This window comes from Clytia hemisphaerica, unplaced genomic scaffold (genome assembly GCF_902728285.1).
Source record: "Clytia hemisphaerica strain Z4C2 unplaced genomic scaffold, Clytia hemisphaerica genome assembly, whole genome shotgun sequence".
NCBI classification, from domain to species: domain Eukaryota; kingdom Metazoa; phylum Cnidaria; class Hydrozoa; order Leptothecata; family Clytiidae; genus Clytia; species Clytia hemisphaerica.
Genome location: NW_027103829.1, coordinates 563,587 through 581,553, shown reverse-complemented (window position 1 = coordinate 581,553; position 17,967 = coordinate 563,587). Strand labels below are relative to the sequence as shown.

At 34.5% G+C, this 17,967-nt stretch overlaps 2 protein-coding genes across 2 annotated transcripts; one reads left to right on the top strand and one right to left on the bottom strand.

Moving 5' to 3' along the window:
* The first annotated feature begins 5,163 nt into the window (after nt 1–5,163).
* On the top strand, nt 5,164–12,130 carry LOC136806837 (uncharacterized). The gene is made up of 12 exons (XM_067063416.1): nt 5,164–5,487; nt 5,603–5,650; nt 5,851–6,434; nt 6,646–6,690; nt 6,865–7,121; nt 7,323–7,401; nt 8,356–8,511; nt 9,279–9,420; nt 9,831–10,007; nt 10,645–10,760; nt 11,500–11,622; nt 12,014–12,130. Exons 1-12 carry the CDS (start codon nt 5,208–5,210, stop codon nt 12,128–12,130), a joined length of 2,124 nt encoding a protein of 707 aa, XP_066919517.1. The 5' UTR covers nt 5,164–5,207.
* A 3,503-nt stretch (nt 12,131–15,633) lies between these two features.
* On the bottom strand, nt 15,634–16,717 carry LOC136806836 (E3 ubiquitin-protein ligase TRIM71-like). Its single transcript, XM_067063415.1, has 2 exons — nt 16,561–16,717; nt 15,634–16,386 (listed from the first exon to the last, which is right to left on the bottom strand). The coding sequence occupies exons 1-2, from the start codon at nt 16,672–16,674 to the stop codon at nt 15,634–15,636; spliced, it is 867 nt and encodes a 288-aa protein (XP_066919516.1). The 5' UTR covers nt 16,675–16,717.
* Between the last annotated feature and the right edge of the window lie 1,250 nt (nt 16,718–17,967).

Sequence of the window (17,967 nt, the reverse complement as noted above, 5' to 3'; positions counted from 1 at the left end):
AAGAATGTCCATGATGAAAATGGCCAAAAAATTAAGAATATGCTAATAATATCACCATCATGGAATTTTGCTACTCAAGCTAAGAATGTCATTTTTAGAGCATTTTAAATTATAAATTGCCAATTACCCCCAAGTAATAAGAATACTGTAAGCATATTTTAGGATGATTTTCCCAAAAAAGTTAAGAATATCCATGATGAAATGGATTTACACCATTCTTATAAAAAAAAAAGCGTGTATTTGTATCTCTCAGAAAATAAACACTTACAGAACGACATAGTTTATCATTTAGACTACCCCCTTGTTTGGACCATTCTATCGTGGGTGCAAAATAGGGCGGAAACTAAGTAGCACCCTCAGTGCAAGATTGCCGCCTCATCTTTATTTGCCCGCACGAAAACGAGCTAGTCATTTTTTTCTCGCGCTCTCAAGGAGAAAAGGAAAGTGATCGATATTCTTTGAAGAAAAAACGTCAGAAACAAACCCAAAGACCAAAAGATGTATTTTGTTGGTAAGAATCGATCCTGTGAAGATGAAAATATTTCTGCTATGCGTTTTTTTCGGAACGCTGAAAAACTCTAATTTCGATCTTCCTTATGTAGTAAAGAGGTTGCGAGATTTGGGCTAGCGAGGCAAAAATCGCTAAAAAACTGGTAAAATCGTAATCCTCAAAAATCGAAGTTCCAGCCTCACTGGTTCGATTGTTGTTCGACTGGTTCGATCGTCGATTCCGTTCGATTGAGATCAGACTCACCGCCAGGGGAGCCTTTATAAAAGTACTTATTATATTTACAAAAAATTCTTTAGAAACACAAATTGTTTGAGGGTTTTAGAGTAGAACTTTACGGGGACGTCCTTAACCTGCTTTTTTGTCACTTTGGTTACCAAAGCCTTTTGTTCGTATAGCTTATGTTTTTATAAAAAAGATTTAACAGTCGCACTTTATTCGTTCTAATGTTAAAAACTACTTCACTAAACCTGCGGTAAATCTGGTGGATAGGGAAGTGAAATCAAGGGATCGAAGTTGCGGTTATATATGGCCCGAACATGGCCCGAGCAAATCCGTATCAATTGTAAATACATGGCCCGAACATGGTCCGAACAAAATGTTCAGGCCGATTCAATAATACTTTTTTGTGGCCCGAGCATGGTCCGAAAATATTTTCAGGGTGGTATAATATGATGAATAGATTGAACATACTAAAATTTGAGGGGATTTCGTTCAACAGAATTTCATTCGACAGAACTTTTAAGAAAAGCTCAAAAAACCAACTTTCCCTAAGGGAACGCAGGCAAAAACGGGTTTGTTTACCTCCAGTACCAAACGGTGGAGAGCATCAAAATAATGCGCGCGCATTAGTTTTACAAATAAAGGGAAAGGTGTATTGAACACAATCGAATAATTGCAATTCGATTGTCGAACGTAATCGAATATTACCTAGGATTTGCCGTTCAAAAGCTTCGATTACGTTCGATTGTATTCGATTATGTTTGATTATGTTCGTTTGATTCAATTTCATTTCGTACAGTACTTAAGCGCTCGGCTGCATACGCTAAAAAGCTCTAACGGAGTGATCCAATCGTAATCGAACGAAATCAAAGATCAATCAAATGTAAATGACAACCAATCGAACCAATCAAACATAATCAACTATTATCAATCGAACCAATCTAACCTTACTGGAACGACCTCAAACGCAATCGAACACAATCAAATATTACCCAGGAATTGGCCGTTCGATTGAGATTCGATTACGTTCGACAATCGAATCACAGTTATTCGATCGCATTTGATTACGTTCGATTGGTTCGATTGCGATTTTTGTTCGCAGTTGTTCGATTGACACCTTCTGGACATATCTTTTTTTTTGACAAAAAGTACAGAAAAAATACTTCATGTGCCAGAAATAAGTTACCCTCTTTGACTTGATATTGCAGGCAGTTAGCAGCAGTTAGCAGAAAGACTTTTCAAAGATTGTTTCAGAATCATTCAGAGGAAAGCGTGACTTAAAATATGGTGCATTACTTTTTGATTACTTCATTGGTTCAAAAGTTATGTTCAACAACCTAAAATGTCAAAAAAAGGCTGAAAACAAGGCAGTTCTCTGGAAGTGTCCCTTGTCTGGACCAACATTTATCAGGTGCGCTCAATGAAGTATAAGCCCGAAGGGCTAGAAGTCAATCTCCTTGGTAGGATTTGAAGCCAACAAATCCTACCAAAGTTGCGCGGCCTTGAGTGGCTCGCTTACAGCTCTTTATGTTTTTTTATCTCTTTTTGTTTTTTTTACTGATATATTCGAACATATATTTTTCTAAAAAAAACTACACTACATAATAAAAATTTAACTACGTAAACACAAAAGGGTTTTATATGTACAATTAGAATTTCCTTGGTTGTTACCCGTATTGTAATTTTCTACTTACAAGGTTATCTTTCGCGACCGTGAGCCATGTTTGAAAAATCTCTCTGCCTACAATATCAAATCAAAGAGAGTAACTTATTTCTGGCACACCCGGTATGTTAAAAAAGTCTTTTGTTGAGAAGTGAAAAGCATTTTCAAAACAAACAAAAGATTTTGTTTCTTTTATCACATTGTCTTTTATGACCAATTAGAAGAGGCCAACTTCTGCATTCATTATTTGATTGCGTGCTTCAATGAGCCCATTCACCAATTTTAGTGCAAATATTTGTCGATTTAATGGTGAAATTTCTAAATTTGGCAAAAATTAATTTTGGCGAACAACCCATTTTTGTTTAAATTGAAAGAAAATTAAATTTGGCGAGAATTTATTTTGGCGAATGAACTATAAATTTAAATTTGGTGAAAAGAAATTTTTAGGCAATTTGCCAAATTTGCCAATATTTTTTTCTGCCTAAGTTTCTGCCCTTAAGGTACATGCTTAACTTTATGAGATCTAAACGCGCAATTACACAGCTTTATCAAAATTGTAGGATTATTTAATGTTCCAGAAAAACGTCATTTTGTACACTGGAAAGTTCTGGTGCTCTTCTAGTGCAATAAATCTGTCATTCAAATTTATTTGACCCCAAACTTGATTTAATACTTCCAGTGGACCAGTCACAGAAAATTGTGCACAGGAACACCAGAAATGCACCAGAACAAAATGCGTATGTATATCAAAGATAAAAATAAATGCTGCCAAAGCGCTTTATTGTTTACTCGACTTGCAAGCCAAAGAATAGACCTTTTTGCCTTTCTATCAGCCATATTGAATTATATGCAAAAATACTGAAATGAAAAATCTGTGGTTTGATTTAGTCAGAAAATATGCAAGACATATACAAGTTTACACAAAGATAAAAAAGACAACAAAGTATCTTATAAAGAAATATTATACTCATTCAGTTAGTCACACTAGCATCCTTCGTCCTTTCACAATGACGTCTCCAGGCCATAGTTTTAGCCTCGTTTTGGTGAAAACTCGTTACCACGCCTTTAGAAATGAAAATTTTCAAAAAATGAAAAAAATACCCCCATGTATTCACCCAACGAACAAGTGAGCTAAATTTCATATCCGGCCATTTTTATAGTCTCCAGCCTGCCCCAAAGTTTTTGGACAGACATATTATTTTTGACGGAGAATGACACTTAAAAGGTTAAATTTATTTGGTAAAAGAGCGTGTAGTATTTTTTTTCTTCAGAAATTTGATATTTTGAAACTTCGGGACCTTGGAACTTTTAGGTTGGTATAATTTTTTTTTCTTTCAGAAATTGGATACATTTCAATTCGGAACGTTGGGACTTTAGGTTAAGTGTAATATTTTTTTCTTCAAAAATTTGTATTTCCGGATTCGGGACCTCAGGACTTTAGGTTGTAGTAATATTTTTCTTCAGAAATTTGATATTTCGGGACCTCAGGAATTCAAGTCTGTGTAAAAAGTTTTTCTGATAGAATTTTGATAAATTTCAAATCCGGACCTCAGGACTGTGGGCCGGTGTCGTATTTTTTCAGAAATTTGCTATATTTCGATTTGTGACTTTTGGTCGGTGTAATTTGTTTTCACAGAAATTTGATATATTTCAATTTGGGACTTCGGGACCTCTGGACTTCAGGTCTTAAATATAAACAAAGTAGCAAGGCGAGCGTCATATAGCTCAACAGGTGTAAATTTTTTCTTTCACAAATTTGCTATAAACGTAGTCGTCTAAGAAAACAGCTATTTTTTTTAGAATCAATCTAGTTTTTCTATTTATAAAAACTAGTTTGCTGACGTGTGGAAAGGAATTTCGGCATGACTGATCCTTTTGTTTCGATAATAACATCAAAGCGGGAATTAATTTTCTTCTCGATTCTTTCTTTCCTTTTTCTTTCTTATCAGTTCACGCTTTCTCTCACTACTTTCAAAGCGTGGTTAGCTCAAGCGGTTAGATCGTCTGTCTCATATGCATCGAGCTCTGAGTTCGATTCCAATGGATGTCCAGTTTTTCAATTCTAGATTTTTTTTGTGATTCTCATCACTTTAATTTTGTATCACATTTTCATTAGAGTGAAGAGATATCGACGCGTTATGTAATGTTAATTGCTATTAGGAATTACGCGTTCAATTCGAATCTATGATCTGTTCCCTCCTAGTGAGGAGTTTAATACTCTTATATAACAACCGTATTTTATAAGTGTTGAATACTGAAATTCAAATAACGACCACACAAGAAAGATAAGCAAACAAAAGGATCAAGTGCCAAACATTTTGACCCGGAAATCAATTATTATTCTGCCTTTAAAGTATAAAACGAGAAGTTCAATGATTCTGAAAGAAGTTATTTGACAATTCTCTTACAAAGAATCGCTCGCTCACTTGCTGGCTGAAAGTGAAACTGAAACTGTCAGTCAGCAAACGCAGGCGCAAACGCCTATACCCGCTCTTCTATATCTCAGCCTTGAATAATCGCTGTGCAGCCTGTAACTTTTAATTTTTTTTCAATGATAGGAGTTTCTTTGGGTTCTTTGGGTTCGTGTTATATCAGGTTATATGAAAGTTCTCCAGATTTTGAGCTTGACTCAAAAAATTACTATGAGCTGATAACATAACCTAATGACTCACAAAACATTATATAATCTTAGCAAAGGGATTACCTCAGACTTTCACAAACCTACTCATTGTAGGGTGTACTTGCAAAAAGCTTCATGATGTGATTGTTTATAATTTTCTTTTTCTTTCACCAAGAAGCATACAAACAATAAAGATGTCAAACTATACTGTATACAATAATATATATAACAAGAAGCAAAGCCCATGTAAAAAGCACTATGAAGAATTGGGTAAAAAAGTGATCCGTCCAGATTTTATGAGTGCATTACAATTGAAGTGTTACAAGAAAGAGGATGACTGTTCAAAGCCATTTTCAAACATTGCATTGTCGATTGATGAAGCTTATGTAGAAGCGAAGAAGATTGACATGAGCAACATTTTTAAAGATCAAATGAGTTGTGATCCGATGCAACAAGCTGATGAGGATATAAACAGTAATGTCAAAATCTTATTTGTAATAATCAACTCAAGTCCCTTATTTAACGTATTACCTTTTTTTAGCCTGTACATCAATACAAGCTTTTATATTCTATATTGTTTATCTTTTAGGGCTCAGGTTTAAAGATCAATATGTTATCAATAATGGGACAATCATTGGTAAACATTCATTTTCAATTACTGATTCATTCTTTTATACACTTGCGTTGTGAGATTCAAAACTGATTGGTTGTGTTTGTTTCTAAAAGATATCTTCATAAGGTCAAATGATCTTACTTATGAAGTTCAATTGTTCACCATAATTATGACAAACATTTTTAATAGCTGTAATATCACTTTTTACGTTCATTCTTGTATAGTCAAATCCAGTAAAGCTGAGATTGTTTTGGCCGGTAACGGAAGATTTAATCCCTCTTCCACGCAACCACAATTATTGAATGAATCATGGAGATCTTCACCAGGAAATGAAAACAAGGATTTGTTATTTCACGATGAGATTGAACCAGCTTCCAATTTTACAATTCCTAAAATTGCAACAGAAAACACCTATCAAAACGATAGGAAGTCCTCTGCTTCTGAGCATTCTGAAGAAATAGAACCAGGTGGTGATATTGAAATTACAAGTTCAGAACCTCCAGGTGACAACCAGCAAATATGGACAAATTCTATAGAGATGAAAGAAAAAACATCTTCAACTTCACCAATGCAGATTGATCAAGTTGTTAAAACAGCAGTCGAGCATTCATCTGATCAAGAAATGCCTACAGCTTCAGGGAGTCCAGATCAAAGTAAAGTAGCAACTGATGAAAGTATGCAAAGCAGAGAGGATGATGAAGATCATGAAGATCCTCATCATGACAACGCCGCTGGGGGTGGTGACGATGGCGGTGATGAAGGAAATGCACCACGGGAAGGTCCACCTTCTACTACTCAAGAAATATTGGTATGATATATTTACCTTTAATTTTATCTTGTCTTGTTTTTTTCTCAAAACCTATTCCTTTATCGTTATTTATAATTTCCACAGACCTTTTCATCATTTTTTAGATATAGCTCAGCTGGGGTTTAAATCATGATTCTTCTCATAAATCCTTTATTTGAAAGTTACTTCTCTACTTTAAACCTATTTTATTTATTTTACCCTTTATATATAGGATGCTTTTCAAACTCAAATGTGTGCGCAACTTACCGATCAAGAGGTCAGTATTTTATGGTAAATTGACCACAGTCCTCTGTATCAAAAGACTAGGATTAAAATCGCTTCCTTCATCCCTATAAATTACTTTAAAAGTTCTACAATTCTATAAATGCAAAACAAAGACTTAAGCGAAATCGTTAATAACATCATCACTTTATTTCCTTATAATCTTCAGAATGGATTTTTGGAGCACTTTTTACATGCACACAGATGTTCCAAACTTGTTAATGATCGTCCAGAAAACTTTGACGAATGTTTCCTCACAAATTGTAACAACCCGGATAGCATGGTCGAATACTGTCAAAAGATTCTTGGAATGACTCCGCTGAAAGACGATCAAAATTATGAAATGATCTCAAAAATCCTTATGCATCATTCCAAATTCTGTCGTATCCCGTTTTATTGTAATATGCTTCTGTGTAAATATTACAGGTTTGTGTCATTTGACAAATGTTATTGTTTGCTACCAGAAATTGGTTTTTGTTTCACAGTTTTTCAAATGCCATAAAATGGGTCTTGCATTACGCCTGCAACTTCTAAATTTACCCTGAGTTTTTTTCCTGACCATCTCGTTAACTTTTCACCCATGTGCAAAATACATACTCACTAAATGTATCTCCATTTTTTTAATAGTGATATTTCAAAGCAGCTTAATCTCGACTCCAACATTCCATGTATAAGAGGTCGTAATCAATATGAAGTTGTTTTATCGGTGAGTTCTGGTTCTTCTCTCAACTTGAAAATAGTACTATTAAATTGGTATCCACTGGAAAAAATTAGTTCGTTGCAAATTTGTTTGTCACAAAACATAAATCCAGATTTTTTTGGTGTGGTGCCCCTTTAAATTCAGAAAATGGCACCCCCATGACCATTTTTTGGCCCTTTGAAACCTGAATTTCCTAAATTTTCAGTAAAAATCTTCAAAAATCATGTTGATAAAAGTGAAATTCCAAGGATTGATGACATTTTATGCTTAAAACTTGAATTCTGTCAAAAATGATATCAGATAAGAAAAGTTTTGTCTGATTTAGTTTTTCTCTCTGGAGCTATCAGTTGTTTTTTTCATTTATAAAAATTTTGGTCTCTTGATTTTGTTCCTTCCGTTACGCTATTTAACTTTCATGGAAAAATCAGTATGACCATGACTACTATAACTTCACAAAAGAGTTCCTAATTTAATTTTTCATGGAACTGTCAATAAAAGTATAATAGGCGTAACAGAAGGGACGAAATTTGTGACCATCCCCAATTTAGACTTGATTTTTTAAAATCTATCCCACAAATAAATAAGACGATAGCATTAAAAACGGCTTAAAAGTGCTCCTTTATGATGGTATAGCATATTAAAGCAATGGAAGTTTACAAATGGGGAATAGATTTCTAATTCCAGACATTTTGCAACAGGTATTTGTGACGAACCTATTTTTTTCAGTGGACACCTAGCTTTAAATTTCCAATCCAGAAATTGTTGTCACCTTCCGATACAGCGATAACTTTAACTATGGCCTATTATTGGAAAGGTTTTTCTGTATGGAGGTTTATTCAATTTTTTGATAATTTTGTAGGAAAAATGGAGAAAGCTGAAATAGTCTTTTACGTGAAACCTTTCGTAAGGAATCAATTATTTTTTATGTATGGCTCACTCTTCTTCTTCATCTTTTTTTAGAACTCACCCAACAATGAAAGAATGATTGAAGGCGTTGATTTCTTCATACTCTATGCTAATTTGTGTGGCCAAGGTGCGTTTGGTTCAGTGTATGATGGCTGTTTCCAAAGAACTGGCGAGGGGCCAAACCATGTTGCTGTTAAAATTATTAAAATTGTAAGTCAGCTCGACATAGCAAACTTTGATACCTTTGCAATCTTTTATTGTTGTATATGTCTTCATGGAGTGTTAATGAAGCATGGGGAAAATCTTTTGGTGAAGACTTTACCCAATCGTTTGGATTTAAGTATTAATGGAATAAAAGCAGGCAAAAAAAGTATTTAAAAATATATATTTAATCTTATTTTAGAGGCTCCAAAACACCTATAAACCCTTAGCGGTGTGAGCGGTTTTTTAGGGGACTGGTGATGAAGTTATTTGGAAGATTTGTTTTCGGTTCACTGCATTTTTAGGCAAAGTCCAAACTCAAGAGACACTTTGCCGAGTCCCTGTGGTGGAGTGCATACTTTTTTAAGCATTCGTTAACTATAAGGACGTTACTTCATCGCTTCAATGCAAGGGTATCTTACATTTTTTACAAGAGCACTCTCACACTTGTGTTTCTATACCTTCGTCGAGAATGATTTTCCTTATAAATTCATTACATGTCTCCTTAAAAGCTGACTGTTAAGGGTAAGGCTAAGGGTAGATGGCTGTATTCATGATATGCACCATTGCAATGTCTTCAACGGACCCAACAGCTGATTGGTTGAAAGTGACGTTTTGACTGATTTTACGTCACTTACAATCAATCAGCTATTGGGGTCCGTGATGCACTGTCAGAAGATATTGCAGTGATGCATATACTGCAATACAATACTGTTTTATTGAATGTAGTAACTGACCATATTCGTAAATTTTTGGAATTTTTCTTACACATCTAGGATGAAGAAAAGAAGGCTGAAAAGATAGCATTGGCGAGGTCATTGCAGTGCATCAGGCGCTTAGGGGCTCATCCAAATTTATTGTTACCGAAATGGATTATGAAATGTGATTACCATTATCTGCAAATCATGGACTATGCAGGTATATAAAACCCTTATAAAAAAGACCCAGGTTTAAGGACACGATTCCAATTTGTTAAGTGATATTTTATCTGAAACTTAATTTGAGTATTGTTTTCATTTAATTTTTGGAAACTTTCCCCCTTCTCAAGTCCAATTGCTTTTCAAGAGGCGTTGGAATGGTTAGCACCCTCGCTGCTTTATTAAGATTTTACCTTGAGTCAGCTGAACTGGAATATGAATTGTTATTTTTGTATATTTTTCTGAAAGTTTGTTTGTAGCGGTCAATACCCAGTACGGCTTCAAAGTATTGCTTAAAATTATTAATTTAGCTGCGATGTAATGGGAGCATTCTTAAAATATTTGTCAAAAGTGCATTAGCTAACCTGCGCATCTTTTAGAAGACATAAGTTTTATTTCTCCTAACTTTAGATACCGACCTACTCAGTCATCTAGACACATTCCACAGACACATCAATCATCCTGATACCAACCTTCAAGTGGCCAAAGATGTTTTGATTATACGTTTCTTTTGTTTCCACTTTCATCAAATGGCAAAAGCAATCCAGTATCTTCACAGCCTTGATATGGTGCACGGTGATATCAAGCGTAAGAGTGTCTTTTTCAGTCCTTTTGCCCACTTTCAACTCCCTCGCTTCCTGAAAGTTTATCAGGGTCGAATGATGACTTTCAGGTAAACTCGAAACCAAGCCCCTTTCGCGCTAGGGCATTGACCTTTATATATCCCTGGACCAAGTTGCTCTATTACTCAATCCCGGCCAACCAAAAATCATTGATCGGAGTTTTTTTGATATTAGTACCCTAATGGCGGCATTACTCAATAGCGGTGAAAATGTATCCAGAGCGCGAGATCTACTTTTCCTCGAATACTTTTGATGATGTAGCGCCGTTAGACGTTAATTTTTAACATTGCAATGGCTTCTTCTCGGGTACCAATTCCAAAAAATGACTCAGATCAAAGATGGTGGATATAGCTTGGTCCAGGGATATATAAAGGTCACTGGCTAGGGTTGATAGGTGTGTTGATAGAGCCTCTTTGATGATCGAGGTATATAATCAAGGGCTAATCAAATCCATGCGTTTTGTTGCTGTCTTACTTCCAAACATAAAAAAATTAAATTGCTCTATTCTCTGTCTCTCTATTTACAATAATCGTTCTAGTCAGTCTGGTCAGCTCTCGATCCCAATACACTTGTTGTAATTTATTACATTTTTCAAATTTCAGCTCAAAATTTTGTGTTGATGAACAATTTGATGACAGTAAAATTAATAGATTTCGATTTCCTCAAAGAAGAAAATGTTCGTCAGAAATGTGGCAGCCCAGGTTATGCAGCTCCAGAAGTATGTATTTCTGTAGAAATTCTGTATGATTTTTTAACTGAGATATAAGTTCAGGGGGGTCGGTAGTAAAATCTCAGACATAATGACGTTTACTACGGTGGTGGTGTGACAAAAAATCGAAAAAACTTTTTACTACCCAGGGTAGTTAAATACTAAAATGGGTGGTATCTATGTGTTAAATTTTGAAAATTTTTTACTACCTGGGTAGTTAAAACTGGTAAAATTAGCAAATTTTAGCTATTTTTGTAATTCTTTTAATTTTTTGGATGACTTTTCTGAAAAAATCTGAAAATTTTTATAATTAAAAAAAAATTTTTGTTGGAAAGTTGTTTGCTGCAAACAAAAAATTCTCTAAATTTTTTGTCAATATAAAAATATTTCAATTCTAAGGGCAAAACATTAGATTTTGCACTAAGTGAAAAATGTGTCACGGAAATAATCATTTTTTAGCTTTTTTTTTTGTAAAATAAGTCCGAAAAGCAACCAAAAAATAGGTGGTCTCCATGACAAATTGTCCCAAAAACTTTTACTACCAGGGTAGTAAAATACCTCTTCCAAGAGTCTGGGTGGTGGTATGTAAAAATTCGTAAAAATCCCTTTACTACTCAAATATGTCTGAGATTTTACTATCGACCCCCCTGATAAGTTTACCCCTTAAAAATTTGTTGGGAACATGTTCTATTTACTGATTTGAAGGTGTGACTGTGTCCTCTATAAAAATATTACTTGCTTTTTTAAGGTGAGCCAACATAATACAGTAAACAAAGCTTCGGATGTGTATTCGTTGGGAAGATGTATCATTCCCATGGTACTTGGTGACCAAAATGTTCTGGTTAATGATCATTTCACAAGAGAGCGACTGGTATGATATGTTACGTGTTCGTTTCCTGAGTTTTTTTTTCATTTTTAGCTATGTTTATGATCAAAATAGCGAGCAAGCCTTCAACCCCAGAGGATGGCGCCACCGCGCTATCACGCCAAACTTTTCGATTGATCCATCTTTCCAAGAAAGCGAGAAATAGCCCAAATCACGTCTCAATTATTTTGCGCCCATCTTTCCAAAATTTAGCCTGTTAGACGAAAATCGCTTTTTTAAAATTTGGTTTGTGGGAAGGTACTGACTAACTAAAATTTTGATCATACCACCATACAAAGCTCTAATCACGCCGTCACGCAAACCGCTTGGGGTCTCTCCCATATCTCCAACTATTCTAAAAACATCGCATTGAAATACCTCATCCTTTTCACCTTAGACAGAGATGCTGATGAAGATGAATGAAATGTTTGGGATATACCGTGATATAGCTGGCCTCTTCTTCAATACCACAGAGGTGACGATTTTAATGCTCACGTATTTCTTTGAACTGTAGAACCACTAATTTTTCGCGTGTACACTAAATAAGGATGAATGAAAATGTTTTTTTTTCTTTTGACATTTTAGATAGAATATTTTCGAAAGTTAATAATCGGGGACTGGAAAGCCAATGAATTAACAAGCAGGACGTTTATTAGCAATAAGGCATCTGAGAGAATATGTTTGTTTCCTTCTGTAGGATATATCTGACAAACGCCTTCCCATCCACAATCTGTTATCTCATTTTGAGCATAACAATGATGATTTTTCACCCCAATCACCGTTCTATGAAGCGAGGATGCATTATCAGACGCTCGAAATTGAACCTCCAACTGTCAATTATGCTAGTCCCGAAGAAATGTGCCTCAATTTCGTCAGAAATTGGTTAGTGTGATTTGAGATCTATTTCATTTTTGATTTTTGTAGCATTAAACCTGTAACCATCACTCACAAGGCTGCAAAAGATTTATTTTATTTCTTACCAACACTTTTTTTTTACCTAACAAGGAACCAATCCTATGAATGAAACTTTCGGTACATGTTTTTTTCTTTATAAGCATTTCACTTGTAAGCATATCTAGGTTCAGATATGGGGAAAAATTAAGCATACGGTAAGCATTACTTGAGCCAACGAAAAATGTTTTTTCCTGATTTTGGCTTTTTTTTGGCTTTTTTTGGCTGGAATTTTAAGGCTTTTCAGTATTTCCCTAAATTTTTGCTTTGGATATAAGCATCCCTCAAGCATTTTTTCAGCCTTATTAAGCTTTCGACCCAAGCATCGGAGTTTTTGGATTTTTATATGCTTATATAAAAAAAACATGTAAGACGTCTGTGAAAACTTTAATCGGACAAATTTCAAGCAACCTCTCCTAACCTCTTCATCTCTTAGAAACTGTTCCTTGTTTTTAGGACCATGAGGCGATTAAGAAGATTCAATACATTGAAAAGTTATAAAAACGTATTTGGTTATCCCATCAGTAAAATCGATATAACGATAGAGAATTGAATTCCCATGTTGAAGCTCGTTGACATTCCCGCTACAATCGAAAAAGTTTTATATGATCTGATCATCACGAACTTCCAAAAGACGGTGATATGTGATTAATTAACACAATGAAGCGTCTGTCAAAGACAAGCTTTATGAAAAGAAAGACTTGTTCGTCTACTTGTTCAATAGATGAACTTATTTTGGAAATTGGACCACTACTTTTTTTGTTTTATCCTATCCATAGACATTATCATTAATTTTGAATTTAATATTTTAGATTTTAGAGATATTTTTATTTGAACCGAACTTACTGGAAACCGAAAATTTTAAATCTGAACTGCAAGTGAATTTGATTATTTTGAAATCTTTGAGATGACAAATTAATGCATAATTTTAATGCTGGAGTTTTTTTTAATTATCCACATGACATCCTAATTAGCAAAAGGTCTATTAGAACACAAGGTTAGCCAAAAACTGGAGAAAAATTTTGAGCCTTTGTCTTTAGGTAATTTTTAATTTACCCAGTTTTTTCCAGTTTCTTTTTTTTGCATGTAGTGTATGTGTTTTTGTAAATATTTCATAAAATTTATAAGGGAGCATTTTCTCAGAGCTTTGCATTTTGATGTATTGTTTTGTAAACATTTGTAATTAGAAATTACAAAAATTAAATTAAATGAAAATTAAATTTAAATGGAAAGTTTTCTGCAATTTAGAGTAAGTTTTGAAAGGGCCCTCTGTCTAGTTTTTGCAAAGGAGAAGAAATTTTGGCTCATTCGTCAATTTTCGTGCAATTTGGCGGCATTTATTTTGGGGATTTGATAAAATTTCTAAAAATTTGGTGAGAAATAATTTTGGCGAACGACCCATTTTTGTTCAATATTTTACGATGAAAAAGGGGTTTTTAGGAGAAATAGAGACTAAATTGAAAGAAAATTAAATTTGGCGAGAATTTGTTTTGGCGAATGACCTATAAATTTTTTTTTTGGCGGAAAGAAATTTTTGGCTAATTCGCCAAAATTTTTAAGGGATTATAAACTTGGATTATCTAAATCTGGAGAATGAAACAAAACAAAAGGATTTTGATTATATCTTAAAATCCATTGAAATAATTTATTTTCTTTTTTAGCATCGCAGTAAATTAAATAATACAAAGGTGTATAAGAAAGTTAAATTTCGTTCATTAATAAATTTGTGTGTAAAAATTCATTTTTTGATAAAACATATTCAAAGCACCGCAACCTTCAACCGAACACTTGTAACCGACTATTCAAGCTATCCGTTACAACTAAATCACCATTCGAAAACAAAGACAACGATTTCGGACTGTTGAAGCATCCTGGCATAATTCCTGCTTTTCCTAGTGAGTGCAACCAGTGACCGTCTTTATCAAAGATTTGCACCTCGTGTAATCCTTGGTCAACCACAAAAATACGTCCATGATCATCAGTCGTTATACCAGATGGATATTTAAAACATCCGCCATCTTTAACCTTTAGACACCGCTGTTTTTAAAAACAGTGCGCGCTGCTGCCGCTGTTTTTTTCATGAAAATGGAGGTTTCACGGAAAATGTCATAAAATCTGAACCGCTAAAGCTTAAGTAAAAAGTAAACCCATTTTGAAAAGCTAAGGATCTATTATTTCAGATAATACCAAAAAGATGCCTCATCACCCTTTTAAACCTGACACCACAGCCTCAAATCAAAACAGTAAAAATTCCATGTTTACGATTTTTTCACTTTTTTTCTTTTTTTTGACAAATTGAATGAAAAAAGTGGGTACAAGGTAAGGATTGGTCCCAGAAAAATTATTTTGTTTTAGTTTATGTTATAAGCCACCATTGTGTGAAATTTCAGGGCTGAAGAAGCTCATTTCATCTCAGAATCTAAGTTTCGGCGAAGCACACTTTTCCACCAAAATCGACACTCTGGCCACAACAGGTAAATTAAGTGGTCCCGTTGCTCTAAAATTGGCCCTACACTTACCCTAAACCTGTAAAATTACTACAATAATCATAACAGACTCTCTATCATGTAAATTCAAGCAATAAAACACCAGAATAGTGAAAAAACTGAGGCAAAACAGCCCTGAGTTGTTGGAGCTAGAGATAGGCATGTATGTCAGGAAATACCCCCTAAAACCCCTTCAAACCACATAGAAACTGCCAATAAAGGTTCTCTATCTCATATAATGATATTTATATGCTGAAACCAAGAAAAAACCAGACATAAACATGACTTTTCAGTCCAAAAATCCATCAAACACCCTCTGTCCACCACTAAAACGATGTTTTGTTGACATTTGAAAAATACACCGACATTGAGTTCCGATATCTCGAGATGTATAAAAGCAGGACCCGTAAAATTTTGAATGAATGAACCTTCACCCCTATCCTGTCTGCTAAATTTTACAGAATAGAAAAATTCAAACTGGTCTTTATTTTATTAAACTTTGAAAGGACCCCAGTATCAAAACGTACGTGGTACGTCTCTCGGCCTGTATATATGACGTACGTGGTACGTCTCTCGGCGTCTAAAGGTTAAAACCGAATTCACCAAACGAAAACAAGAACTGTCCGTCAGCTGTGAAAAGTTGGACACGCGCATTCGCAGTGTCTGAAACAATAAAGCGTTGATTAAGGTTATCCCAATGAATGAATTGTGGAAGACAGAACTGTCCTTTATCAGATCCTTCGCTCCCGAAGGAATGTTTTATGTCGCCATGTCCGTCGCATACCAACACACGTCCTGATTCACTATCTAATGCTCCGATTAATTCGTTCTGTGTTACGCATATCCCAGATAAAGTATCACACTTCGATACCGTGATATTCGAATCAAAGATGGTGTTATTTTTACGTATATCGTCACCAAGGGAGACGCAATGTATACATTTCTTGACTGGATCACTGACCAGAACGTTTTTACTGGATTCGTGCACTGCTACATCAAAAACAGATGAAAAATAACATTCTTTGAGTGGCTTTGTATCAGCTGCTATCATAATGTCTCCTTTTGATTGGCTTCGTATGGTAGACTCGTTAAAAACTGTCAGCGAATTTTTCATTGGATCTGTAACGCATACAAAACCCTCCATAGTTGAGATACCCATTGGATCGAGAAACTGTCCGGGTTTTTTACCGTGTGTTCCATACATTTTCAAGTGTTTCACTTGCTTGTAATTCTTTACGATTTCAGCTTCGGAGTGGACCCAAAAGTAGCCATCGTCCTCGCTGGAATCCATGGCCTTTTGACGCCGAATTCGACTCTTCTGTCGCTTTTTTACCTGAAGTGGAAAGATGGATAAAACGTTATAACTCAAAATGTGAGGAGAGTTTCAAAGGGTTTGTTAACTGTCTGGCTATCAATGAATAAATGAACGGTTATCTAAACTTCATTTTTTAATCTATAATCCCCGACTTCATTCTAAACTCGAAATCAAGTAGCTGGAATAAGTTACCGGTTCGTTCAAGCTATCGTTGTTCTCTTCACTTTTTGTCAGAAAGTTCTCGTCATGCGCCATCTTTGTTACAAAAACAGTTTTACCGACAAAACTTGACAAACGTGAGGTCATGTGCTTCTGATTTGAAACTTTATACAATTATTATATAACAACAACTCTCAAAAGATCTTTTTCAGAAAGTACATAGTTTGTGTGATGGCATGTATATCAAATCAACTTTTTAACGAATGCACAGACACCAGTTGAATATCATATGACTGTCATATACCTTTTTTGTATTGACTACACGCTTCTTTTTTTTATAAGAATACACTTTATAAGAATGTCCATGATGAAAATGGCCAAAAAATTAAGAATATGGTAAGAATATTGCCATCATGGAATTTAGCAACTGAACCTAAGAATGCCATTTTTAATGCATTTTAACCTGTAGATTGCCAATTTCGATCTTAACCTAAGAATACCGTAAGAATATTTTTGGATGATTTTCGCCAAAAAGTTAAGAATATCCATGATGAAATGAAAAAACACCATTCTTATAAAAAAAAAAAGCGTGTATTTACATATTTGGCTTTAGGCATGAAATTTGAGATTTTCCTAACTGCCAGTTCTGCCAGTTATACTTTTTCTATTTGTTTAAGTTAACAAGACTCAGGAAAAGAATTGTCTGAAAGATGTCAAACCCTGGAAATTGTCTAAAAACTAAAGTAAGAAAAACTGTTCAATAAGCACAATTTCATATAATGTTTTTTGTTACAAACAATGAAAGTTGAAAGAAAATTTCTGTGCTTTAATTGTCGTTAAAAATTATTCAAATGAAAATGGACGGACTAGTCTATATTTACTGTATTTAAGTATCTTCTTAAATAATAACTTGCTGAATTTCTTTTTGTAGAACTAAAAAAGAAAGTAGTACTTGAGAAGCAAAGATAACTTAAATGCCTCCAATAAACAAGTTGAATTTGTTCAAAAACACTGAATAACTTTCTATAACTTTCCAACATGTACTATCATCAGCAAAAAGAGCACAATAATAAACACACAACACACACAAAACACGACAAAATAAACTTTTTCTTTTAATGAATTGATATTGCTTCAAAAAATAATTAGATTAGATGACGTAATGACCAATTAAAAGATAATTGGATACCGCTGATTCTTATTGAGACTTGGAGAAGGAAATAAAATTGTTCTTTGCCTGATTGTTGTAATGTATTGAATAAATGAAATTGAATATCACCTTTGGGAAATAGCCCACCCGTACAGTGTATTTTTTGGCAAAATAAGCAATGTCTTTTACGCAATCCGCTCCGGCGGCCGCTCAATAATTTCCCGCGCTTTTTGGATTGAGCTCCGGTCTAAATACATAGATTTGTCTAAATACCGGCAATATTACTATAC